The sequence below is a fragment of the Rhizophagus irregularis genome, chromosome 17, assembly GCF_026210795.1.
Source record: "Rhizophagus irregularis chromosome 17, complete sequence".
Lineage (NCBI taxonomy): Eukaryota > Fungi > Glomeromycota > Glomeromycetes > Glomerales > Glomeraceae > Rhizophagus > Rhizophagus irregularis.
In genome coordinates, this window is record NC_089445.1 from 1,200,616 (window position 1) to 1,228,043 (window position 27,428).

At 25.5% G+C, this 27,428-nt stretch overlaps 8 protein-coding genes across 9 annotated transcripts; 5 read left to right on the forward strand and 3 right to left on the reverse strand.

Moving 5' to 3' along the window:
* Window positions 1–5,942: 5,942 nt before the first annotated feature.
* Window positions 5,943–8,350, forward strand: OCT59_008996 (uncharacterized protein; the record flags this gene model as incomplete). Its single annotated transcript, XM_066133251.1, has 5 exons — window positions 5,943–6,033; window positions 6,112–7,201; window positions 7,284–8,025; window positions 8,109–8,225; window positions 8,300–8,350. The coding sequence occupies 5 exons, from the start codon at window positions 5,943–5,945 to the stop codon at window positions 8,348–8,350; spliced, it is 2,091 nt and encodes a 696-aa protein (XP_065999710.1).
* Window positions 8,351–9,537: 1,187 nt separating this feature from the next.
* Window positions 9,538–10,018, forward strand: OCT59_008997 (uncharacterized protein; the record flags this gene model as incomplete). The annotated part of the gene is made up of 2 exons (XM_066133252.1): window positions 9,538–9,601; window positions 9,684–10,018. 2 exons carry the CDS (start codon window positions 9,538–9,540, stop codon window positions 10,016–10,018), a joined length of 399 nt encoding a protein of 132 aa, XP_065999711.1.
* Window positions 10,019–11,636: 1,618 nt separating this feature from the next.
* Window positions 11,637–12,579, forward strand: OCT59_008998 (uncharacterized protein; the record flags this gene model as incomplete). Its single annotated transcript, XM_025316964.2, has 5 exons — window positions 11,637–11,750; window positions 11,807–11,888; window positions 11,984–12,101; window positions 12,181–12,449; window positions 12,518–12,579. The coding sequence occupies 5 exons, from the start codon at window positions 11,637–11,639 to the stop codon at window positions 12,577–12,579; spliced, it is 645 nt and encodes a 214-aa protein (XP_025179336.1).
* A 1,582-nt stretch (window positions 12,580–14,161) lies between these two features.
* OCT59_008999 (uncharacterized protein) lies at window positions 14,162–16,276 on the reverse strand (the record flags this gene model as incomplete). Its single annotated transcript, XM_066133253.1, has 2 exons — window positions 14,162–15,983; window positions 16,080–16,276. 2 exons carry the CDS (start codon window positions 16,274–16,276, stop codon window positions 14,162–14,164), a joined length of 2,019 nt encoding a protein of 672 aa, XP_065999712.1.
* Window positions 16,277–19,022: 2,746 nt separating this feature from the next.
* OCT59_009000 (uncharacterized protein) lies at window positions 19,023–19,686 on the forward strand. The gene has a single exon (XM_025316962.2). The coding sequence runs from the start codon at window positions 19,133–19,135 to the stop codon at window positions 19,610–19,612; it is 480 nt and encodes a 159-aa protein (XP_025179334.2). The 5' UTR covers window positions 19,023–19,132; the 3' UTR covers window positions 19,613–19,686.
* Window positions 19,687–20,823: 1,137 nt separating this feature from the next.
* Window positions 20,824–22,853, forward strand: OCT59_009001 (uncharacterized protein). Of its 2 annotated transcripts, XM_066133256.1 has the most exons (11): window positions 20,824–20,981; window positions 21,060–21,104; window positions 21,185–21,219; window positions 21,317–21,388; window positions 21,449–21,579; window positions 21,674–21,836; window positions 21,916–21,990; window positions 22,064–22,210; window positions 22,285–22,371; window positions 22,445–22,614; window positions 22,702–22,853. In XM_066133256.1, exons 1-11 carry the CDS (start codon window positions 20,879–20,881, stop codon window positions 22,727–22,729), a joined length of 1,056 nt encoding a protein of 351 aa, XP_065999713.1. In that variant the 5' UTR covers window positions 20,824–20,878; the 3' UTR covers window positions 22,730–22,853. The 2 variants fall into 2 exon arrangements, with proteins under 2 accessions (XP_065999713.1, XP_025179333.1); XM_025316961.2 differs by having other exon boundaries at window positions 22,445–22,853.
* Window positions 22,789–25,547, reverse strand: OCT59_009002 (uncharacterized protein). The gene has a single exon (XM_025323487.2). The coding sequence runs from the start codon at window positions 25,263–25,265 to the stop codon at window positions 22,872–22,874; it is 2,394 nt and encodes a 797-aa protein (XP_025179332.2). The 5' UTR covers window positions 25,266–25,547; the 3' UTR covers window positions 22,789–22,871.
* Window position 25,548: 1 nt separating this feature from the next.
* OCT59_009003 (uncharacterized protein) lies at window positions 25,549–27,175 on the reverse strand. Its single transcript, XM_025316960.2, has 6 exons — window positions 26,620–27,175; window positions 26,482–26,513; window positions 26,322–26,399; window positions 26,110–26,245; window positions 25,919–26,034; window positions 25,549–25,813 (listed from the first exon to the last, which is right to left on the reverse strand). Exons 1-6 carry the CDS (start codon window positions 26,714–26,716, stop codon window positions 25,574–25,576), a joined length of 699 nt encoding a protein of 232 aa, XP_025179331.1. The 5' UTR covers window positions 26,717–27,175; the 3' UTR covers window positions 25,549–25,573.
* Window positions 27,176–27,428: the final 253 nt, after the last annotated feature.

A 27,428-nucleotide genomic window follows, 5' to 3' on the forward strand; every position in this document is an offset into this window, starting at 1 on the left:
TGCACAACTTTAACGAGCTTGGACAAACTAGTCTAGAGTAAGATGCTAAGGCAGAATTATATTAAGGAAAGAAATAAGAAATTTTACTTTGGCATCCTACCATTCTAGCTCCTACCTCTATATTTTCAGAACACTCATATCTAATATTTTTTTCACATTTTTCAGAGACTGGCAGTCTCAAAAATTTTATTTACTTCAGGTATTTAACTATTAAATGGAAAAAAAAGATGGGATGCTAAGGTAGAATTATATAAAGAATAAGTAAGAAAATGACTTTGGTACTCCATTGACTAACCTAGCATCAGCAATCAAGAAGGACAATACCAAGTCAACTACCAAACAGACATCCAAATTTAGTACTACATGTCTTACCCTCAGCCTTCAAATTGGTCTACAAAGCCAGATATAGAACGAAGCGACACCAGTTAGATATAATGAATTCAGCCCAGAAAGGTGATAACAGGAACAACACCAATTCAGCATTATGTACCTTACCTTAGATGCTAAATCAGGCTCTAAATAGCCTCACAAAGACATAAAGTATACTGAAAAAAACATAAAAAAAATATCATTAAAAAAGAGCTAAAGCATCATCCACTATACAAAAAATAATCCAATATATATAAAGAGCCTGTAAACTCTTAAGAATAGCAAGAATAAACATAACCCATCTGATCAACTATAAACCTCAAGTAATATAATGACAATTTGCAATATAGTAGAAATGAATAAAATAATCAAATAAGCCTAAGAATGAAAATGACTAATAAAGCAATTATAATAACTAACAAGCCTAAAATAAATACAGCGCAAAATACCAAAAAAAATAAATAACACAGGAAAATAATAGCAAGAAAACAGAATAATAAAAACGAATAAGTAGGTAACATATACATAAGTAGGTAACACTATAATTATAAATAGGCAATACTGTAATATAAGTAAACAACACTCTTATAAGTGTGTTGCCTACTAATATAAAGCTTTAAATAGTTCAGATTAGTCTGGGTTGAAGAGTAATTCAGAATCAAACCAAAAAAATTACTTCATTTCAGTCTAATTTGAATCATATTAAAAGATAATCTAGAACCAGATCAGATTAGACTAGTTATTTAATTCAGTTCAGTCTAATCCTATAATAAAAAATGTTGCAAAAATATTTTTTAATTATAATTACTTTGAAAAATGTTTCACAACATTTTTTTGTTAAATTAATTAAAATAATATTGCAAAAATATTTTATATCTGCCAATTTGCAGAATTTGCTAATTATTAGTTAAAGTTACTTGCCGAAACCTAGGGGTTTAGGCAAGATGGCGTTTCACCGAAAAGCAAAATTCTGCTGAAACTATATTAAAGTTATATTAAAAAACTGGCGAAACTTTGGAGAAAGGCGAAACTGCCGAAACTTATTATAAATGCTGAAACTGCCGAAACTCTGCCAAAACTATAATAAATCTATAGTAAAATTTTGACGAAACTAATCGTAGAATTTTGAAGAGGTTTAGACAAGCAACCTTATTATTAGTTATGTGGTGCAATACTGATTAAAATTGATCAAACCCCGTTTCTACATGAGAAAAAATGTTAAAAAATATATAAAAAAACTTTAAAACCTTCCAAAATATTTACCTCTTTAACTCAAAACAAGTAGAAGGAATTTCTAGAAAAAAAAAGGAAAAAAGTATTATAAAGTTAGTTTATTAAAAAAAAAAGAAAAAAAACTTTACAAAATCCAGAATATTTAATGATTTAATAAAAAAAAAGTAACTGAAAAATAATTAATAATAAATATCAAATAGATTTTAATTAAACAACTAATTAATATATAATCTAAATTCGCTAAAATATAATCATTATTAATATTTAAAATTATTTATTTATTGAAAGATTTTTTTTACTTTCTAAATAAATTTTTTCTATAAACTATAAAAAAAAAATAAAAAAACAGCTTTGAATTGTATCTAATATAAAAATAATTACTACTAATATACTTGCAAAAATTTTCAATTTACTTGATGTAAAAACTGGTTGAAAAGTTGATGGAGAAGTTGATGGGGAGTTTAATAGGAAGTTTATGAAAGAAAAAAATTTTTTAACACTACTTTTTGTTAAAATAATTTCTTTATATCTGTCATATGATCATGTAATACAAGTGTGATCATTTTTATGAAACTTAATTTACTTAATTTTTCAAATTCCTTAATTTAGATGAATTTTGTTAATTCACAGATTGGCAAATATGTTTTAATTAAAATTATTTTGAAAAAATATTTTGCAATATTTTATTATTAAATTAATTATATATTAAAAAAAATATTTTGCAATATTTTTTTATTTAATAATTAAACAATTGCAATAGTTTTAATATAAAATTATTGTGAAAACAATTACTTAATCCAGTCTGATTCCAACTTGTTTAATTTAGCAGTTCAGGTTAAATTTATAATTCAGGACTGAACTGAACCAGACTGAATATTTCAGTCCAGGCTGAAACAATATTCTACATGCCCATAAAATTCTTGGATTTCAAATTGAGAAGCATAATTTTTACATGCTACCCATTTGTCTATTTTTATCTGTACCTAAAAATTTTACTTAATTGGACCAATTCTAATTTCAATCTGAATTGCCAGATTAAGCCAGACTGATTAGAGCTTTATTAGTAAAATATTATCCAAAGATAACTTGAAAAGTGCATCTAAGTTTTCACAAATAGCTACAGCTAAATCAAAATGATCCTTAAAATTTTTTACTAATAAGCATTTAGAAGTATATTATTTCTAAGACTAATTATTTTACTGTACTGCATTTTTATCACATTTATAGTCTTAAAATTACCAACACTTTGTTTAGTGTTCCACACAAATCAAATTTTTCCTCTAAAATTTGATTCGATTTGAACTCAATTCAGACTCAATTCGAACTCGATTTGACCTCCAAAAATTATTACCTCAGGATCTAGTGATCCAATTTCAATGATCTTTTTTTAATCGATAGGTCTCATTACCCTGATCAAAATAAAAAATAGATCGTCGAAATCAGACTGCTAGATCAAAAGTTATACGCAAAATACGTTTTTATTATTCAGAAGCAATCAGGTCACACCATGTCATTAATCGATTTGTGCAGAACACTAACTTTGTTTGAGTATTTCATTAAATTCATATCTTTAACCTGAATGGCTTCTGACATTAAATAAGAGATTTTTTTCTTAAACTTAAAGTTATACAGTACGTACAACTTAGTCTCAGCAATTAAATTTGATGAAATTTAAATCACTACTATTCATTCAAAAAAAAAGATAAACATAAAGTATAAATGTACAATAATAAACCAGATTAAGCTTAATAAAACATTTCCTGTAAAGTATTTTTTAATAAAGTAGTAGCAATTCAAAATATTTTACTATTGAATTAAATATTTGGCCATTTTATTCTGACCAGAATTACATGTAAATCTGGTCAAATTTACTAAAATTATATATAATTCTGGCTAGAATTAAGAATTATAACTTAAATTAAATAAATCTGACCAATAAAATTATAAGGTTAAGTATTACATAATATAAAAAATTTGGGCACTTAAAAAATTTTTTTGTTAGAGCTGCATTGTATGCGGTTTGTAGAAGAAAAAAAAGTATAAAAATACAACTATACAAATGTATTTAATATTCTAACTTATATGTTAAATTTCACTTTCTTTACTTTCTTTAGATCAAGAAGCCTTTTCATGAGCATATTGGAAAAGAACTAGCAAATTATGACTCTGAAATTTATATCTTTTATTTATAATTGTAGTAACAGTATATTGTCATGTACTGATATTAGTTAACATCAAATAATATAAGAAAATCAATCAAAGTGAATATAATTTACTATTCTTCACTATACTTCAAGACAAAAATAGCATGCTTTTCTTCTATGCTGAGCATTGTTTTTCAATCTTTTGGAAACAGCTTATTGATTTTCTATTATAACATATGCAATAAAATAAGTAAGTCTCCTTTCATTAAATGCAACATTACAATTTATTTTCAAATACTCATGTAATTTATCAAAGAAACAATATACAACTTGATATACAGTAATTGCTTGTGATAGTCTCACTTCTTGTTCAAAGTTATCAACCATAACAGATTAGTAGTATTCTGAAGAAAATAAACATAGTTTCTAAATTATCACCAGTAAAATCTAGGATTTTACAATAAACAGAATAACAAGTACAAAAATTTCAGAATTATCATAATGGTTATTGCTCTCATGAAATATCATTTGAATAACTAATCTTAAATATTTTTCTTTTTTTTGGAATTGTTTCCATGTATTCTTCTAATACTTTTGAAACATCTGTTCTACTTGGCAAGAGAAAAGGTATATTAATATTATACAAATTAAACCAATCTAAATAGATTGTGCTAAATGTCAAACTAAGAGTTCATTATTACCCTATAAAAAATTTTTATCCAAATATTTCCATTATTTCTCCGTGACTTCTGTAAAAATTCCGTGAAAATGATACATTCACGGATATCCGTGTTAGCGAGATGAAAATTTCCATGATTTAAGGCTATTAATTCCATGAAAATGATACATTCACAGAAAAAAAATGGAAAGATAAAACACGGATCAGATTTTTTACAGGGTTACTGCTGTTGAAAGCTTATTTCTATAGACTAAGAGTCACAGTTTGCACTAATTGTCAAAAATTGTACAGCTTGCATCAAGTATTGAACTATGAATTTATTACTGTTGAATTAAGCTATCAAGGTAAGTGGTGATGTAATAAAAAAGGAAAAGGTATTGGAAGGAAAATCCAACATCTAGCATGATCTGGTTTCACTATTATAATTATCCATTGATAAAGTTGTTTGAAATGCTAAAAAAGAAATTTCACCTGTCTTAGATATGTGAATTCCATTTTCTTTTTCCTGAGATTTTTTTTTGGGAGGGTTGATTGTGTAAAGGTTCTTTAGGAAAGGATAGTTGATCATGTAGAGGTAATAAGTGCAAATGAATTTTCTATTTACAGGAATAACGGCTAAATATTCTCTGGATTGTTCTGATTTTTTGTATTTTACAGGTACAAATCAACTTAAAATGTTATATACTAGATGCTCTTCATATACTTTAGCAGCAGCATAGTTCTTTTTTCTTTCAAATGCTAATTTGGTAAAGATTCATATTTTTTTATCTTTTTATCTTTTTTCCTTATCCAAAACTTCATGTTAAAATACTAAAACACTTTAAGACATACTCTACATATGAGAAAATTATCAAGTTCATATGTTGCTTTATCTTATAGGTGAAAGCTAATAGAATTCATTAGAGTTAGAGAACAAATGTTATCTGCAGAATTTAGAAAATCTTGTTTGTCTTCAGGTTTAAGGCTAAGTTTATAGTCTATTTCTTTGAGACAATCATCTATATTTTTGATATAAATCATTCCTCAACTAGACATTTCAAACATTATGAAACACGACATATCACTATATATATAATCTAGAGTTAATATCACGTGGACATTTTGACTCGTGCTAAACTGCGTCATACAATGTGGATCGACAGATCTTGGCACAATGTGTTTATTTCAACGATCATATAGGGAATATGATTTTTTGGTCAATTTATGAAACACAAGGCAAGTGCATAGAATTTTCTACACAAATCAATTATTATTATTTAGTAACGATCATTTCCAATTAAGTACATTAATGTATATTAACCATGAATTTTTTTTTTTTTCAAATTTAATTTCTTTCCTTTATATAAAAATTTCCACCCCTTTGAAAAGTTAACGGATTTTTTCTGTTAATAAATCTATTTAAAAACTTTAAAATTGATTGAATTTTTTTTTTAAAGTATAAAATCATTTTTATTTTAATGTAATTTATTCATTATAAACGAAATTTCTTCAATTATATTTTTTTAAAGAAAAAAGTCATGTCTTCTTCAAGACCACATCGTCGTACTATGAGTATCAGTGCGGGAAGCAATGATTCTTCGGAAAATCTTCTTTCGATACCGAATCAACGTATAGTCAATAATACAAGTAATTTTAATAATACATATAATTCTAATCAAAATAATTACCTTGAATCACAAAAATCAGGGAAATCATTTCTTACTTCTATAAGTGAGAATAGTAATAAAAGTTCATTACAAAATCCACCTCATACTCCATCAAAACATAAATCTTTTGAGAAACAAATGCAAGCTGATACTTCCTCAAATTTTGAATTAAAAAATATATTATCAATGTTAGTATTTTTTTGTGCTCTTGTATTCTTTTTGGGAAGTTTAAGCGGATTAGGTCCTCCATTTGATGATTTAGAATATGCAATTAAAAAAGAACCGATCAATGTGGAAGAACCAATTAATTTTGTGCAGGATCCTGATAAATTTTCTGATGATGAAGAAAATGAAATTCATGAAGTTCTCAACCCTTTTGTAGAAAATCCGATAGAAGATAAAATTGATGATGATCACATTAATGCAATTTATAATGATACTATATTTGAAGATGGAGAAGTTATTTATGAAGATGATGAACTTAAACCGCAAGAAATTAGTACTGAAGAGCATTCGTCCGATAATAACACAAGTGATGTTATACCAGAATTACCTGATGAAACAAAGCAACAAAATCAGGAAGAAAGTATTCTTGAAGATATTAAAATTGAACCTAATCTTACTAATAATGTGGATGAAAATGAAATCAAAAATACAAATTTTGGACATTCTGATGAAATTCTTCTTAATAATGGTGATATAAAAGATCAGTTGGAAGAAACAAGTAATAAAAATATTCTAGAAAGTAATGAAACTGAAGAAAAATCAAATTTAATAGGCTTACCTAACAAGCTTGATAAAAAAAAACTTAGACATTACAAGTTGGATGCATCGGGATTAAGTGATAATAATGAGGATATAGTTAATTATGCAAAGTATACTTATCAAGCTCCAAACCCACATTTTACATATGAAGATGTTATTGGATCACTTACCGAAGAAGAACGAAATGAAACCGCTATAATACAATTAATTGAAATGAATACGGATGAAAGTCTTGATTCTTCATGTGGAACATGGCAAAAAAATTATGCTAAATTACACGAAGACATTTTGACTGGAAGAACGGAACAAAAATATGTTGCTTATGTTTGTGAAGCAAATTCAAATTGTGGTAACCTGGGTGACCGGTACGTTACAAGAAATTTTCGTTGTTGTAATGATTCTTTTTATTTTATAATTAAAATATTAACATGATTTTTTTATTAAAAGCATACTTGGCATGACCTCGACATTTTTATTTTCTTTGCTTACAAATCGAGCTTTTCTTTCAGATTGGCAAGCTCCTCTTCCTCTTGATGCAATTTTTGATTCTCCTAATATTGATTGGAGTTATGATTCTTTAGATCCGGAACCGACCATCAAAGATTTGCAAAGTAGTGAAATTAATGTTATTGATTTTGATGCTCAACAAATAGACAATCAATTTTTACTTTCTAATTGGTCAACAAAATATCCGGATCCTTTTATCAAATTTCATACAAATCGAGGAATGATTATTAGAACCTTTGATTCAAAATATTACGCACAACCTTTAAAAGAGATTGGATTAAGACCACACACAGCATTTGGATGTATTTTTGATTATCTATTCCGTCCAAGTACTTCAACAATGTCATTTATATCAAAGTATACATCATTATTTTCACTTAATAATATATTTTCGGTGGGAATTCAAATTAGAATAAGGGGTGATACGAATGCATTGCAAGATTATAAACATTTTTTTCATTGTGCTGATCAACTTACACAAACTTATGCCGTACCGGATCACAAAGTCATTTATTTCCTTATTACTGACTCGGAAGCTTTAAGAAATGAGGCTGTACAAAAATTGGAACATGTTATTATCTCCGGTTTACCAATTCAATCTAATCATAGTCATCACGATCACGCAGATGATGTAAATAATGCTATAATAGAAAATTGGATTTTAAGCAAAACAGATTATCGGGTATAAAATTATTATTGCATTTATTCCATTGATTTATTATTATTGAAATTTTTTTTTAATTTATTGTTTTTTAATTTTTATAGATAATTTCTCCTGGAGGTTATGGAAAATTGGCGGCCTTCCATTCTAAACAATTACATACTACAGTTTCAATGGATTATCCTGTTTTTGATAAACAAATTCCAGATTGTACGAAAGAGGTAAAGAATTAATATATTTATTGGACGATGTATAATGTTTGTAAATTAAATAAATTATTTTATTTTTTATTTAGGATGCATTTGTTACATTTAGTAAGTTATCTAGTGAATGGTCATTAGGATAATCTATTATGTAATAAGTATTCTTATAAAATCAAATAGAATCTTTTATAGATTTAATTATTATTTTTTATTATTATTCGGATTTTCATGTGATTTAAAAGAAGAATGAGTATTCATACCTAGAATTAAAAGATTCTTGAATTTTTTTTTTTTGTAATTTATTAATCTAAAATTATAATAAACTACCCGATAATTTAATAATATTTAGTTTTCTTTAAGAGTTGTCAACCTTTTCTATCGTTTAATAATACGCTAGTGACTTAGTATGGTAATTAATCAAATTTTAATATAGAATTGGGAACAGAACAACAGTAATTAAATTAGAATACCAGAATAGATCAATCAAGAATACGTCAATTAGCATATACGGTAATCAAGAATGCAATAATCAGAAACAATAATGGTAATAAATTTATTATAATTAAAAGCCATGTTAGATTCTTATCGTTTCATTTAAAATTTAAAATTTTTAAGTATTAAGAAGTCTAGAAATTTCTCTTCTTTCTCTTTGATTTTTGGCTTGGAATCAACTATTGTAGAACAAAAAATTTTAAGAGAAATTTCTCTTCTTTCTCTTTGATAATGGCTTGGAATCAACTATTGTAGAATTATTTTTAACAAATGACGTCTCTTTTACTGCAAATACGCATCTTTAACGGTAAAATCATAAATATTTTTTACGGAATGGTTGTATATCAGGCAAATATTAGGTCGCGTTAAAAATAAATTTACATACATATATATACTAATTCTGGTTTTCTTTCACCTACATCAGTAAAAAAAATATAATAAAGATTATGTATGCTAAAAAGCAACCTCTCGGCTAAGAAAAGTGACGTGTTAACCTGTCACAGATCTGCAATAAAGTGGATCCTGACCATATTTAAAAAAATGAAAAAATGAAATGCTCCCGGCGAGGATCGAACTCGCGACCTTCGCGTTGCTCAAGTATAGGTTACTACCCTATAAGCACGACGCATTGCCACTTTGCTACGGGAGCAGGTTTTGTTGTTTCAATAGAATTTTATTTAATTTAAATAATCAATAAATAATCACGTGAATTATCTCTTAAAAAAAATTGGTTAGCGTTCGTTATACAGTTAATGATGAACTCTCATTCGTTGTAATTTATACACTATTTCTTGTGTAATAATTAATAATATAAAATGGGTTTCTGACAGATATTTTCATGTTACTCTCTTTACACGTACTTTTTTTTTTCTTAATCAAAAATGTCATTTCGACTAAATATGGTACAACCAATTTTAACCTTGATCTATAATCCAGCATGTAATAAATGTAATAAAGCACTATCAATTCTTCATAAAACATTAGAACAACAACCGGGTATATTTAATTTGGACTTATTGGATTACCAAAAAACTCCGCTTACTCGAGACCAATTACGAAATATCGTTCAATACCTTAATATTGAAAATGATTTAAGCAAGATTTTACGAAATGAAGATGGAACGGTGAAAGAAGGAGATGCAACAACTAAAATAGAACAACCTAAATCCATTCAAGAGTTAACTAATATCATTAAAGAACAACCTATTAGATTGCAAAGACCTATTTTAGTTGATTGGGACAAAGGTAAAGCTATCATTGCTCGCCCTGCTGAGAAAGTTGATGGATTTTTAAAAGAGTTGGGATATACAAAGGAATGAATATAAGAAGGAAAAGAGATTTTATGAAATTATTATAGAAAAGTATAGTTTGTTGAAGTTGATATTGTTGATCGGCGCTTTATTTCAGCCATATTTTTTTTTTTTCGTATAAAATCTCATTTTAATGAGTTACAAATTTAAAGTTCATATCGGATCATCTTCCGCGAAACTTAGTACGACTCTTAAAATAACACGTAATTACTTTTGGTTAATTTAATTTTTGAGCTAAACTAAATGGGAAAAGTATAACCGTAATTAAAATATATTATCGTAAAATAGTTATATATGATCTTTTTGAAAATCAAGATGTATAACGTCAATATGAGATAAATGTTTTTTTTTTAACTTGTCAAAAATCAATATTTTAAGATTTTAGGGTCTAGATTCTAACTTTAAATGTAACAAAGTTTCGCAGATCATATTATTACTAAATCAATTTCGTTATATAATTAACATATACACTCCGCTTATAATTTATCGTACAAATATAATAATTATATTAAAGCACCCGAACGTCTTACACGGGTTTTGGAGAAGAATTGCTTAATCTTCATGCCAAACTTGTTCTTACTGAGTGTTTTAGGTTCGCCATTTTCTAAGCACCAGTTCTTGTAGGTATCATAAAAGGTGATGCAAGGAATTTCCTTCATATTGCTATCATCAGACCGACAGGACTCAACATAGAAGTATTAATGTAGAAAATTGTAAATACCCGTTTTCAATTGAACAACAATACTACGATTCTTGACGTTATATGTGGACCTGCAACGTTTTTTGCTCAAAATGGTTTCTGATTATTCCCAAGTAAATTTCATTGGATTACATTTTAAACCTTAAATATAATTATAATGAATTTTATTTAGTAAAACCAATGGTCAAATTTATTAGTAGAATTACAAAGCATGATTGGTTGGAAATTGATTTACAATTTTATAATGGTACTAAAATAACTAGATCAATTTCTCACTTATTGTTCTTTATTATTTATTCCGTGTCGATGAAAGATTAGGTGATAGGTAATTAGTAGGATAAGGATAATGGCATTGAATACTACAAATCTATTATACAGCCTATAATAGAGAATCGATGTATAATCTACAGTATATCTATTTTTGGCAATCAAATGACTTACACGTGATGGTTAATTCACACGTGAAAGGTCATTTCCTTTCAGCTTCACCAGCTGTGTATAGCTTGTATGGCTGTATGATCTTTACTGCTAAACGAGTATGTCATCATTGCAATGATCCTGAAGGATATATTTAAAACTGAGATACCGACAAACCTTCTCCAATTTTTGATAGCGAATCCCCCTTTCAAAACTTTACATAAGATGGTTCTCCTAATTCCCTTATGACCTATGTAATTATTATTTTTAGTAAGCTTAACAATAAGTAATAAATTTGTCAAAGATTTACGATAACACATGATCTATTTGATTATGTTTATATATCTATATTTGGTGCTTTATCACGCGATTAGCCAATTATCATGAGCCTTATTTAAACAATGATATTTTGCATTTTTCCTTCTAGATTATTTCTTTTGTCTTGTTTTTCCCTTTATCCTTTCTTTGAAACTTTTTTACTTACTTATTTTTTTTCATCAAAAAAAAAAAATGAGTAAAATATATCAACTTATCCTTCACGCACTTGGAATCGCTTCTTTCACTTATTCTTTTGCTATATTACCCTCCTTAAACAGATACGAGAATATGATTTTTCAATTTACAGTATGTATTTTATTAAACCTTGAATTATTCGCACATTAACAATATATTTTTTTTAGCACTTGACGATAGTTGGATTACTTTTTTCCTTGGTTGCTTTTGTTTTTGCGCTACTATATGATCTATTCTCTACTGTTAAAGGTAAATACATATCATAACTATCGCAACTGTCTTTATAGAAAACAATTAAAGGTAAAATACAAACACATACATACATACAAATATTTATTATTTAGTGATATCTTTCTTGAAGACTTGGTTTATGGTTGTTACCGTACCATTGGAAGGATTGATTTCTATTTTATATTGGGGTTTGATAATTTACGATGAAACGTTATTATTGGATAAACCAAGGTATTAATATATTTACACCTTTCTTTATAATCATTTTTTTTTCTAATCCATTTTTCTTCCTTTTTTCTTGATGATGTAGATTACCAATATTAATTGATTTGGGATTTCATTTAATTCCAGCAGTCTGCTTGTGGACAGATTTTTTATTTTTCGCAAAGGAATTTAGAAAATCTCATTCACATATATTTTATTTACTTTTATTTGCTTTCTCTTATGCTGTTTGGATACAATTTTATTTTGTTAATTATGGTACTTGGCCTTATCCGATTTTATCTAAATTGGAAACTCAACAACGTATTGGTTTTTATTTCACTTGTTTTGCTTTATGTACAGGAATTTATCATATAGGTAAGTTTTAAAATTATTTAAGACGCGAAGAATATTTTTATTAATTCGAAGATATAATAAAATTTTAGGCGCATTTATTCATACAATATTTAACAAACCAACACTTATCAAAAAAGATAAAGCATTATAATTGGTAAGCCATTTTTGTATTTTATTTAATTAGATTTTTTTTAAAAAAGAAATGATGATCATTTCTCTGCGGAGTTGTTATTATTTAAATTTTTTATTTTCCCCCTTTTTTGAATCTACTTTTTCCCTTTTAAAAATTATGATCAAAATATTATTGAAAACTCCTGATTCTCTAAATCGGAAAATCTTAATTATGTAACCAATCAGATTTGTTATATATATAATTTTTTTTTATTTCATTGCTTATTTTATAATACTTAAGGCTTTATTAATTAATTCCCCTATTACAAAAAAAAACAATTTCCTACAAATGACTGAAAAGTCAACGATATTATAAAAATTTATGAACATATTAATTATAGTAGTATCATAACATTGTAAATCCATATAATAAATAAATAAATTATAAAAAGAGATAACCCTATATATTTTTTAAATAGTGTGTTTTTCTCACAAAAAAAAATTATATATATTTTTTTTTTTGCACAAATTAAAAACTGCAGAATTATTTTTGATTCGTTCGTTCATATTTGTTTATCAAAAGTCACGATAAACATACATTATTTTATACGGTGAAATTCGATAAACCGGATTTTCGATAAACCGAATCATAAGTAAAATTTCGGAATTAAGGTACGGAACGGATTATTATAATCTATAATAAATTTGTTCTCGATATACTGGACTTTTCAATATACCGGATTTTTGAAAAATTTTATTATTGGAAAGGATGAGTCCAGTATATCGAATTTTACTGTGTATTTATCATTTGAAATTTCGTTAACATACCCGCATAGTTACATGATATGTTAAAATCGTTCGAAATTCGGGTATATGTAGGTAGCCGGATGAAATATATTATATTAATAACAGATTTTAATTTAAATATTTAAATTAAAATGGTGACACCATACTAAATAGTAAATACTAATGCGTAATATTTCGACATGACCTAATTATAATTCGCCCTAGTCTCAAGTATAAATTGTATGTCGGTTAAGAATCTTAAATTTTGTCCTAACCTGTGACTTCGGTCTACTGGTTTACTGTAAATTAGTAATCAAAAGGTTATTTAAATTACGAGTTTCTGATGAATCCAAAAGATGTCAGGATGAATAAATAAATGCAAGTCATTATAATTAATCAATAAGTATGACAAGATCAATAAAAGCATTTTAGCAATATTACTTTATATAAAATTGATTTTTTTTTTCATTGTTTTTTTTTTGGTGGCATTATTAGCCATTATCGTTCACTTCTGCGTCAGGTCATGTAATTTTTTCTACAGAAATTCGGCCAAAAAAAAGAAAGTAACGCGAAAAATATACATCCAGAAAAAGACATGAAACAAATAATACCCAAAAATATTAACTAAAAAAAGAAGGAAAAAAAATAGGATAGGGAAGAAAAGAAAATATTTATAAAAAAAAAATTGTTCAATATTAGAGATAAAATTATGAAATGAAATAAAATATAATGAAATAATAAAAACTACTACAAAAACATATAATATAAACAAGAATTTACAATATATTAATTGTCCAATTGTTCTTTTTTTATGAATTATTTTGATAAAAAAAGTGTTAATGCCATCGCATAGATTTATTACGTTTAGCTAAATGGTTTGGGAATGGTTGAACACTATCCCTATATGATGATGGTTCAGGTTTAATTAAACGTTTTTCAAGTTTCGTACTTTTTGATCGTCTCCGTACAATTACTTCTCTTCGTGAATCAGTCGTTGACGTTGATGGTGTAAGACGTCTTGGAGGTGGTTGAGGAGATTGTAGAACCGCTCTTTTACGAAGTTGCTCTTCAACCTTTGTTTTCAACTCATCAGCTTCTAATATATTTGAAATCACCATCGGATTTATCGTTTCTTGTTTTATCTGTTCTCTTTGATTACTGCCATCATCTTTTTTATTTTTCCCTTTTTTATTTTTCTCAGATTTTTCATTTCTAAATTTAGCATTACTTCCTCTCCTCGAAAATCTACGTCTGGGTATTTTAGAGTTAAGAGATTGTCTATTTGTAGCAAAAACATTTCTTCCCATTATTACTTCATCAAGTGACATAGCGACACTTTGTTCTAATAAATTTTCTCTAAATAATTGTGATGGTCTTTTAGGTTGAGGTTCTGAAATTGATTCTATTTGTTCTACGTCTAATTTTCGTGTAGATCGCGTAGATTGTGTAGATTGCGTAGATCGAGAAGTTAAAACATTTCTACCCATTGCTTTTTCATTAAATGACATGGCAACACTTTGTTCTAATAAATTTTCTCTAAATAATTGTGATGGTCTTTTAGGTTTAGGAGCTGAAATTGATTCTACTGTCTTTCGTTTTGACTTATGTAAAGATTGTACAGATTGAGTAGACTTTGCAATTTGAGTAATTTGAGTAGGTTGAGAAGCAAAACTTCTCATCGCCATTTCATTAAATGATAAAGCAATACTTTGTTCTAATAAGTTTTGTCTAAATAATTGTGATGGTCTTTTAGGTTTAGGAGCTGACATTGATTCAACAGACTTTCGTTTCGATTTAGAATGTGGAACATCAGATGTAGTAGTAGTTTCTATATTTTTAATAAATTGACTTAAAGGAACAAGTGACGCATGAAGTAATTTTGGTGGACCATTAGGAACTGGTAACCATGGAAATCCTTTTGTTGTTGGACTTAGTATAACGTCATCACCTTCCATATCTGTTGGATCATTTGTATAGAAAGGATTTGAAGTAGGAGCAGGTATCATTCTTTCTTGTGATTGAAATTGACGTTTTTTATATGATTTCTTATATTGAACACCTAATTTACGTCTTGAAGATGATCTTCTTACTACATTATTAAATTTTCGTTCATTATGATTATTTAAAATCTTAAATTGAGCAATATTATCCTGTTCAACATTATTATATATTCTAGTTTTTCTTCTTTCTTTTATAGTTTGTGATAATATATTATTATTATTATTATTATTATTATCAGTTGTCGATTTTTTTTGTTTTTTTATAGTTATTTGATTTTTAAATATATTATAAGTATTATTTATTTCATTCTTATAAATAATTTTATTTTTGGGCAAAGGAATTTTAGAAGAACGATTTAATGAAGTACGTTCATCAATTTGAACCACTTTAACAGTTGTTACAGTAATTCCTCCAGGAAATGAATATTTTTCTTCATTATCAGAATAGTCATAATCATTATTTATTTCAACAATCGGTGATATTGGTGATGATATTATTGGCGGAGAGGAAGGGAAAAAATCTTCTTGTATTAAAGAAGTAGATGAAGTAGGTATTATTATAGGATTTACAGAATTTTCGAGGTCAATATGATCATCCGTATTAATCCAATTAAGATCGTATGTAGCATATCTACGAGAATTTTTTTCTTTTATAGAACTAATTATAATTTCATCATTATTATTACTTCTTTCATTATTAATGAAAGATGATAAAGATGAAGAATTAGGTAAAATCGATGGTAAAGAAGCAGACCTTTTATTAGGGAAATTTGTCGGTAATGGAGTTGAATTTGTGTTAAGTAAATTTGCTGGTAATGACATTGTGTTTGGTAAATTTTTTGGTAATGAAGATGACCTTATATTAAGCATATTTTCTGGTAATGAAGAGGACCTTGTGCTAGACATACGATCAGGTTCTTTATGTATTTCATTTATTATTGATGGTGTCATTTCAAATAAAATAATTTTTTAATTTTAAATGCTATAAGCTAAAAAAAGATAATAAATAAACCGTAATTTAGTTAAAGGATGTAAGATGTATGCTATGCAATGAGACATTAAAAAAAAAAAAAAAAAATTCAGTAATACATACCCAGGAATTTGAAAGGAATGCGAATCTTTTATTTCAGCAGTTGGAGCTGTTATTTGACGTTTTATTTTTTTGTCAAACTCCCTGGATTATGGTAAGATAATCTTTCTGCTATAAAAATTAAAAAGATCAGGTTAAGGATATTAAAAATATCGACTTTATTTTTAAAAATTAAGAAATATTTAAAAAAAAAAAATTTATTTCAAATAAATCGTGAAATGAAATAAATGATTTTTTTTTTATTTTATTTAAGGTTAACAAAGGATACGGAGCCAGCCAAAAAGACGTCAAAAAAGAAGTAGATGGAGATTAGGATGGATTAAAAGGTCTTACCAAGGAATTTGATGGAGGAATTTCTACATAAGAAAAAGAAGAAGAAAAAAAAAAAAATTTTTATTTATTTAATTTTTTTGGTAAGGCTTAAGAAAAAAAAATATCATAGAAATATATTAATATATTTTTTTTTTATTTACCTCGTGAGTATCATCAAATGAAACCTGGCGCGTTGAATTGGGCAAAGAAGAAAAAAAAAAAATTTTTTGTTTTTTTTTTGCTTTTAATAAATAAAATCTTCGATTAGTTGCACAAAAATTATTGAAGTTTATCATAAAAGTAACAAGCATGAATATCATTGCAGAAAATTTTCTTTTATTTAAATTAAAATAATTGCGAAATAACTGGATTTGCATGGTTATATTACTTGTATGGGTCATAACGTATTATCAGACCAATGAATTAAATTTACTAAGAGTTTATAAATTGTTACCGATTGTGTTACATAAAGGTTTATGTTTTTTTTTTCAATAAACAAATACCGTTTAAAATTAAAAAAAAAAGATATTTTTAAGAAAATTTTAGGTAATTACTTTTTTTATTCCTTCAACATACATACGGTATAAAAATACTAGCAAACATTACATAATGACGTTACACATAGTTTTAGATTTAATTAGGTGCATTTTCAAAGTTACATTAAAATTGAATTTGTTATTATAAATTATCATTCATGTTCTCTTTTTTTTGACAAAAAAATAATAGAGGTTTTACCAAAGAAAGTTCAATGAGGAGAAATTTTCATTCAAAAATCGTTTCGTCTTTCAATTAAAAAGTTTAACAATGTGGGAGATATTTTTTAAGCCAATTTAGGATGACTAGGGACTTATGTACTATGTAGGTCGATCAAACATTGTATCTATAAATAGATATCAAAGGATAACATAATGCTTAATGATTTAAGATTGTTATAGACCCTTAAAGAATGTATTGAGAATCATATCATATGAGCATATAAACCGTTGCATGATTTTTATAATTAAACTTTTAAATTATTTTAGAAGACCGAATTTAAATGTTTTCCTTTTAATATTTCTTTTTTATTTATTTTATTTTTTTTTTAATTAGGTATAATTAATTAATTAGCAAATTTCTTGTATCTTGCACTAAACTGTAATGTAATTTATTCGTGTATTATTATATGAAGATGGAATGTTGTGTTTAACGCGTGGGATTATTACCGCAGCAATAAGTATATCACATGTATTATGAATATCCATAAAATTGAAGTCTTTGATATTAAATAGGAACTCCAATCAAGATTAACATGTTTTTTGATCACAATGACCTTTGTGTATGTACGATTGATATCCATATTTATCGACCATATGTATGATTTCGTGCTTTGCATTTGAAACTGTTCCACATATCTGTAGTTAAATGTTTCACTAATGAATACATTTGCAGTTATTATCTAGAAAAATGTTATTCGTTCTATTGTTAATTCTTGAACTTAGAAATAATTTATTTTGTGATCATTTTTTTTTTTTAAAAAAAAAAATGATTAATAAATATAGTATCCGGAAATTAATTTTTATATATTAAATATTACTTAATATAAAATATTCACTATAGCGATTACGAAAACTTAAATTTTCTTTTTATCGAATTTTTCTCTTTTTTAATTACACAAAAAAAAAAAAAAAAAAAAAAGATCCAGAACGAATGGATAATTAATATTAATATTTAATATTATCAACCAATCATAGTGAACGTAAGCAAGTTAAAATTAAACAGTACTAACAAATTTTTATAAATTACCAAATTAGAACCCTATTAAACAAATATGTATTAGAGATTAATGATAAATATTACTAATGTTAATTATGTTAAATATTTAATTTAACTAGTTTAAGTAATTTTTTTTTAAAAAATTTTAATATATTTTAAACAATGGTAATTTACTGGTAATGTTATAAATTTTTTTGCATTACGGTAATAACAATCCGATCATTAATAAGTATTAAGTTGATTATAATAAATTTCTAAGAAATTTCTATAATATTATTCTTTTTTATGATTTTGAAAGATAATAAGATAATAATGGTTAAGTTGATATACCATTGTCTCTCACTTAATCATTTTTTGACATTTCGGAGAATTTGAATTATATGATGTATGAATTTATGATGTATGATGTGTGTGATGTGTGGTGTGTGTGATGTGTGTGATGTGTAATATTGTGTATGATGTGTGATGTGTTTAATGTCACCTGATTTCTGATGAGGAAATTTCGTAATAAATGAACGCGCTTTTTAACCTTTATTATCTGTTATAGTTTAAACAACTTACACGCGCTTTTTTCTTTTTTTCAACCTTGAACCTTTAACGTGAATTTTCAAAAACAAGTTACGTATAGATTACGGATAATCATCGTTATCATTATGATGAAGGATTTTGAAGTTACTTATTGTGTTGGAGAATCTTTAATGTATTTTTCTATTCGGAACTTTTCGACTGATCCGATAAAAAATTCAATTTTGGTTTCGTTTGATATTGAAAATCGTTTAAAAGTTAATGGTTTATGCTTAGAAGATATGTCATCTAATAATAAATGGTATTATGAAGAAAATATCTTATTTACATATACACAGGATATTGAAACCCTATTCATTATCGATTTTGAATTATCAAATACTGTTCGAATGTTTTTTAAGAGTTTAATAGATGGAAATGCTTATTATCCTAAATTGAAATACGTTTATTTAATTGGATGTGATGGAAGGTACGGAAGAGAAAGTTTTTATGATAATTTAATTCATTTTTATGAAGAAAAAAATGATTATATAGTTTTAGATGGGAGGGATAGTATTAAAGAGATCGGAGCTAATTTAGTGTTTTGGATAATGGATGATAATGAATAAAATAATTACTCTGATGTAAATTTTTTACAATCGCAGACGAGTAACATCTTATCAGCTTAGGCTGATGATCACACATCTAATGAATGATGGCATAATTATATTATTTTAACAGTTTTATCAAAGATGTAACAGTACCTGTTTATATGATATCTCATCACTAAGAGAACGAGAATTTAAATTGGTGAAAATATATTCCATCAACCTCTCACGTCTAGTAGGCGTTTAACTAGGCGTTTATTCAGTGATGCCGGTAACTCCGAGCTATTTAGTTTTGTAGTATTATAGCTAAATCCTAAAGTCACGGGACACCTGCCAAAAATTCTGTCGGCCTGTCGCATTGCAATAGTAGGATTTATGTGGTACTCGTGATGCTTCTGATACTGTATATTTATTTTTACGTACAACTGGGATTCTGCGAAATAACGTTATCAAATATAATAAGCATTCGCGAATAATTGACCGATAAGTTTGATGCTGTAATTCTAGCCAAAAGTAAGTTTTGAGTATGCTGATTATTTCAATGTAATGTCCTACCGACAAGCCGACAACCCGACAGACCGACGAATTTTTGGCAGGTGTCCCGTGACTTTAGGATTTAGCTATAACGTATGGTGTTTAAAATTATAATTAAATATTACATCATTTACATGTTTTTAAAATGCAATATTGTTATACAACATATATAAAATATAACAAAAAAAAATCAAATCAAAACAATTACGATTATTAACAACATTTATGCTGCATATGTTAACTATATCAAAATTAAACGTTAATAAAATCAATGCATCTTTTAGATTAATAACTAAGAGTATTTTACTATCCAATCAGATATTTTGCTGTACATTTTGTACACTTTCATTTTAGAATAATATCATAGAAACTTTAATTTAGAGAGATTATCTTCAAAGTTTCTTGATTTGGAGTTAAACATTAAACCCATAATTAATTGTGATTATCCAGTTATATTACTGGTATGGGTGGATAAATAGCTTATTTTGAAAATGATCGAGACCATTTATGATATTCCTGATATTCAAACTCTAATAGAAAAAATGTCGATCCTCGTGGGTTTGACGTTTCAATCACGTGATATGTTCTGTTGACAACTTGAACATATGACAAATAGAATTTCCGCACTAACCAAGTTCATTTTAATACTAACTTCCGAATTTGGTACGCGATAAACATTCCGATTCCGATGATATAAGGTGATTATTTTTCTTTCTCGCTTCAAGTAAAAAATTGTAATAAAAATCTATTAAAATGTCAGAAAATATTCAAACCGAAACTTATACTTCTGATCCCGAAATAGAAGAAATAAGAAATATTGATGATAACGAAGATGTATTTGAGACTCAAGGAAGAGGTGTTGTGTAAAATCATAAATCTTTATGTTCCTTTGTTTGGTTATCAAGTTATTAACGATAATATTTACCAAAAAAAGATAAAAAATATTATGACAGAATCAATGAGGATAATGAGGAAGAAGGTGTTGTGTAAATTATTAAAAGATCATAATATTATTCCATTTAATTATCAAGTTATTAACGATAATATTTATCAATGAAGTTGATTTTCTTGAAGATTTTGAAGAAGATACTGAGGTCAATTTGATTTATCATATTTTTGATCAACATTTGATCTTTGATATTCATCGTGAATTACACGTTAAAGTTCCATTTTTATTTTCATTAATTTTAGGAAATCGAACTGTTAAATATACGTTTGACTGATATCACAAGTTTGATGCTTGACCGATTTCCAAAAATAAAGGTAATAATATCGTTTTTGGATCGATTTATAAGATATTAATTTCCTATTTTTACCTTAAAGTCTTTATGTGTTCGACAAAATCTTGTTACAAAAATTGATGGTATTGAAAGTCTAAAGGACCTTGAAGAACTTGATCTTTATGATAATCGAATATCATATATTGAAAACTTGAACAATTTTCCTGAATTAAAGTTAGTATTCAATCTGATATATAAATATCCTTTGTTTCGGATGTATTCTATTTAATATTATTCACTAATTTTTTTTCTTCTAACGATTAAATAGATTTTTAGATTTATCCTTTAATAAAATTCGAGTTATTGAAAATTTAGAACATTTAACAAAATTAGTAAATCTTTATTTTGTTCAAAATAGAATATCAAAGATTCAAAATTTGGATAATTTGATAAATGTAACCAATTTGGAATTGGGAGCAAATAAAATTAGAGTATGTATTATAATTATATTTTAAATCTTAATTAATTTATAGTGTTAAATTTTTTAGAATTTAATTTTTTTTTTAATAGGTAATTGAAAATTTAGATAAACTTGTGAATTTGGAACAATTGTGGCTTGGAAAAAATAAGATCACCGAATTTCAAGTATGAACCTTTTTTTTAGTAAAGCTCAAAAAAGTAATAATAATATTTATTTAGCTTTTACATGTCTACCTAGAATTTGGAGAACTTGAGGAATCTTAAAATTCTTAGTATACAAAGTAACCGCTTGACTCAAATAAAAGGTTTAGAAGGTTTGGTTAACTTAGAGGAAATTTATATGAGTCATAATGGTATTCAAAAGATTGAAGGATTTGAAAACAATGTTTGTACTTTTTATATGTAATTCTTTTTTTCATATTATAAGAATTTGAGTTAACATTATTTTGGATTTTTTAGTTAAAATTAAGAGTAATCGATGTCAGCAATAATCTTTTAACAAAAATTGAGAATATTTCTCATTTGACAGAATTAGAAGAATTTTGGGTAAATTATTTTTTAATCTATCATTGGAAAATGGAAATAAATATTTATTGACCAAAATGTTTCCTTTTGTTAGGCAAATAATAATCAATTTTCAGATTTTGAAGAATTACCTGTACAAATGGGGCATCTTAAAAAATTGAATACGATCTATCTAGAAGGAAATCCGATGCAAACAGAAAATCAAGCAATTTATAGATTAAAAGTTAAAACGCTTTTACCTCAAATAAGTCAATTAGATGCAACGTATGTTTCTTGAACTTCTTTCCTTGTTTTTAATTATTCAAATTTTTTTTTTAAAAAAAAATTAAAACATTAAATCATTAAATCCAGATACTTACGAATTCAACCAATGACGTAATAAAATTTGTTTTATATATATATAGAATGGGTATTTGTTTTATATATATAGGATGGGTAATTAATTTATGTCGTATATTTATTTATTATAACATTAAATAAATATTTGATATTGTCCAATTTAATATTTTTATTTCTATTTTTTACTTTCTCTTTAAATTTCTTAATTTTTTCCAACCTTTTGTTAGATTAAAATAAATATAATCATTTGGTACAAAATTTTGATTTTTCATCATTTCTATAAATTGAATAGATTTTTCAAATTGACCTAACATACAACAACCTTTAATAAAATCACAATATAATAAATAATCAGGTTTAATATTTAATTTTAACATTTCTCTAAAAACTTCTAAAGCACGAGCTAAATCTCTATGTTTAAATAAATAACAAGTAATAAAATAACGAAAAGTTTTAACATTTGGTTCATCATCAACATCTGAAGAATTTAAAATGGATGATTTGAAACTTTGAAATAATCCATCAACTGTTTCAATATCTTTTGATTTCCATAATTTACCAGCCCAATAAAATGCTTCTCTCTGTGATTCTGAAGGTCGTTTGATTAAATTTCTTTGTTTTGTATTGGGAGAAAGATTTTGTAAAGCTCTTAAAGTGGCACTAACAGGTTGAATATTTTTATTAATCATTTCATCATAAACCTTTTTCGCATTATCCTTATTATTTACTTGAACCCAAGCTTTAATTAAACTCGTATAAGTATAAACATTAGGTTCAATAGAATCTTTTTTCAAATTTTCAAAATATTCTACAGCTTTATCAACTTGACCTTTTAAAGCAAAACCATCAATTAATATACTATAAGTAACAATTGAAGGATTAATTTCACGTTTTTTCATTTCTTCAAATAATTCAATAGCCAAATTCATATCTTGAAATCTTTGAGCAAAAGAAGAAATAAATATAGTAAAAAAATAATTATCAGGAGGGAATTTGAACTTATAATTATCAAAATCTTGTAAGAAATTCTTATATAAACTATAAATTGAATTTTTATCTTTTGATTTTTGTAATAAAATTTTCAAATATAATGTTAAACTTTTAATATTAGAATTGATTATTGATTGAAATACTTTTTCAGCATTTAAAAAATCCTTGTTTTGAATATAAGCCTTCATTAAAAGTACATTATAAGCACGATTTGGTTGTATTTCAAAATGTTTAAATTCATGTAACATTCTATTAATTTCCAAAGCTTTTAAAGTATCTCCTACATTAAGATATCCTTTTAATAATGTTGAAAATGTCACAATATCTGGTTTAATTCCTGATTCAATTATTTCATTAAAGAATTTGATTGCCGTTTCCATATCTAATTTAATAACTGAATTATGTATTATTACATTATAAGTTATAATATTTGGTTTAATATTATAAGATTTCATTATTTGAAATAATTGTTCACATTTTTCAATATTTAATAATCTCAAATGATGATTAATTAAAGTTGTAAATATTTCAATTGTTGGTGATATTTTTTCTTGAATCATCAAATTAAAATATTCCTCTGCTTTATCCATCATATCCATTTTAGCGAATCCATTAATTAAAGAAAGATAACAAATATGATCAGGTTCAATTCCTCTTATTTCTTTCATTTCTTTAAAATATATTATAGCTTTATCTATATTAAAATTTGAACATTCTAATTCAATCATCTTTGTATATAATTTATGATATTCTAATTGTTGTATATCTTTTTTTATTATTATATTAAAAAGATTTCTAATCAAATTAATCATAATTAAATTATTATTATAATCATAATTTTTAAAATTTTCAAACATTTCATAAATTATTGAGGAATTTGGTAAATAATTATTATCAAATAATAATTTTTCCATTATAATTATTGCTTTTTTCTTTTGTTTATATTTTAATAATTCTAAAATTATTAAATGTTTTGTTTCAAAAGTTAATAAATTATTATTATCTTCAAATTTATCATAAATCCACATAATAGATTTCATTTCATTATCAATACCTGAACCTATTAATTCTTTAATTAAAAGATTTGTAAATTCAGGAAAATTTTCTATATTATTTAATTCATCAATTTTTGTTTCAACTAATTGTTTAAATAATTTAAAAGTTATTTCAATTTGTTTATTATTATTATCTGTGGATGTAGATGATGATGATGATGATGATGATGTAATTTCTGGTGAAATAGTTGTTGTAGTTGTTGTCGTCATTATAGGAGTATTCGTTGAAATCATTGATGATGATGATGTTGTTGTTGATGATGATGATATTGAAGTTGCTGAAGTTGCTGTTGTTGATATAAATGATGATGATGTTGAAATAAATGATGATGATGAAAAATATTTTTTATTAAAATAAAAATTTTTTTCATTATTATTATTATTATTCATAATAAAAAAATTTCTTTTTTTTTGTTTTTTACATAAAAAACATTTGATTTCTTTTCTTTGAATTAATTTTGTTGTATTATTTATCACGTATTTATTCATTATTGATGATGTTATTATCGTTTGTAATCTAGTCGTGATCATGTTTTATTTCAAGAAAGAGATCGGTTAAAAAGAAAATTTTTTTTTTTTTTACAATTTATATATAAGATAATCATTGAATAAAATGTCACACAAAAATCACACATTACATTATCATCCTACGTAACGGGTAACGGTATACTGTAACTACTGTAACATGATGAATGTAACAGCCTAACAGCATATTCAAGACAAATATAGTTTTTTTCTCGTATAATCTGAATATATAATGACACGATTATTAAGTAAATGATATAAAAAAATAATATGAAAGGAATTGTAATGAAAAAAAAAATAAACATTTTTTTATTTTACATGTAATAAACAGTAATATCAGGATTTTGGTTCATAAATTGTAAACTACTTGGATTTTTTGAAGCTTTTTCATTATCTACAACATCAGTTGAAAAATGTACTTGAAATCTTTTATACCGTCTAGAACTACTCGTTAAACAACTTTTTAATAATTTTTCATTATTATATCTTTTAAATGCCGTAGCAAATCTATCTTGAATTAAATTACGGTCTTCATCTGTTTGAACTTTTGTTCCCTATAAAAAAAAATAAAAAAAAATAAATTAATAAAAGGTAATATATATATATATATATATATATAGAAAGAAAGAAAGAAATTTGATAATAAATAATAAACTTACTTTTTTATCACCATCTACAAATGCCATTAATTCAGGATAATAAAATTTTGCTAAACATGCAAGATATATTTCTAATCGTACCCTTCTTAATTCAATAAAATCTTCTTCAAATCTTCCTGATAATTTATTTATTATTTATAAAAATCTGAAAGATAATGTTAAAAATCATTTTAATATTATTATGTACTTACCTTTAGATTGTTTTGGAGGTAATGGAGGTATAACTTCACTACCATATTTTCCTACAAGTTTTTGATGTAATTTATAGAAATCTGTATACCTTTTATAAATAATAATTTTATTTACATTCCCATCATCTGTCCAAAACTAAAAAAAAATTTATAGATAATCAGAATCAGTTTTACTCGATACTGATTATCGGATTTTTTTTTTTTTTACTCACCCTACAAACTATTTGATATGAAACATATTGACCTAATCCAAATAATTCTATTCTAGTAGTCCAACCTGGAATATGCACCTAATAAAACACAATTATTTTATATATATATATATATAAAGAAAAAAATATTAATTTTAACAATTCATTTTGATAAAATTACCTTACAACTAGGATTTACATATACGATGGGTTCTATTATAAAAAAAAATTATCAAATTATAAAAAATTTATCAAATTTATAAAAAATTCAATTTATAAACAATGAATCGCGTTGAAAGAAGTAAAAAAAAATACATACTTTGTGATAAAGTATCCCATGTTCCGTTTGTAATTAAATATTTTACAGAAGAACCAGCAGTTATACTACTATTTAATATTTTACACACAACAGCCATCCTTAATAACTTTTTTATAGTTTTTTGAAAAAAAAATATTTTTTTTTTTTTTTTTGAAATAAAAAAAATTTTGAAATTGAAAAAAAATTATATTTGTAAAAAAGAGAAAAGATATTTACTATTCTGTTAATTTGTGAATATTTATAGAAAAAATGAAAAAGACCCAGGCTGAAGGAGAACAATGATCAAAAAGAAGTAATGCAAAGTAAGCGCGCGTAGACAGTATTTCAATTGTATAATTATTAAACTGAGTTAATTCAATGCAAAACTACGTATAAAAATTTTTTTTTTTTTTAATTAAGAATTTTTTCTTTTAGAAGAAGTGTTAATCAGAAATTAAATGCTTTAAATGAAACCTATTTCATGTAGTCATGTGAAATGATAACTATAAGTGGTTCTGTGATAATGCGTTTGCTTACATACTTTTAGTTTCAGCACCTCTAATTTTTAAGTTCCTCCGCCTACTAGCATAAAATAACAAACTTTATATAATATTTTTTGAATGCACAAATCAGACTGGAAAAAACTTTTTTTATTTTTGTTTGACAAGAACGGAATAATCTAAGATTCTAGTATAAAAATTTCGGTCATATCGGTCATATGAACACATAAAACTTAAAAACAGAAAAATTGCCGACATTTGTACAACTTTTGATATCAACTTACAATATTATACTAACTATTGATCAACAATATGATATATTACATGTAA

Excerpts from the sequence above, each read along its gene's own strand:
- OCT59_009000 (XM_025316962.2), top strand. The coding sequence starts at position 19,133 with ATGATGAAGGATTTTGAAGTTACTTATTGTGTTGGAGAATCTTTAATG.
- OCT59_009001 (XM_066133256.1), top strand. The coding sequence starts at position 20,879 with ATGTCAGAAAATATTCAAACCGAAACTTATACTTCTGATCCCGAAATA. Across the intron at positions 21,389-21,448 it reads ACCGATTTCCAAAAATAAAG|TCTTTATGTGTTCGACAAAA; the intron begins GTAATAATATCG and ends TTTACCTTAAAG. Across the intron at positions 22,615-22,701 it reads ATAAGTCAATTAGATGCAAC|ATACTTACGAATTCAACCAA; the intron begins GTATGTTTCTTG and ends CATTAAATCCAG.
- OCT59_009002 (XM_025323487.2), bottom strand. The coding sequence starts at position 25,265 with ATGATCACGACTAGATTACAAACGATAATAACATCATCAATAATGAAT.
- OCT59_009003 (XM_025316960.2), bottom strand. The coding sequence starts at position 26,716 with ATGGCTGTTGTGTGTAAAATATTAAATAGTAGTATAACTGCTGGTTCT. Across the intron at positions 26,514-26,619 it reads ATGGGATACTTTATCACAAA|AACCCATCGTATATGTAAAT; the intron begins GTATGTATTTTT and ends TTTTTATAATAG. Across the intron at positions 25,814-25,918 it reads TTGTAGATGGTGATAAAAAA|GGAACAAAAGTTCAAACAGA; the intron begins GTAAGTTTATTA and ends TTTTTTTTATAG.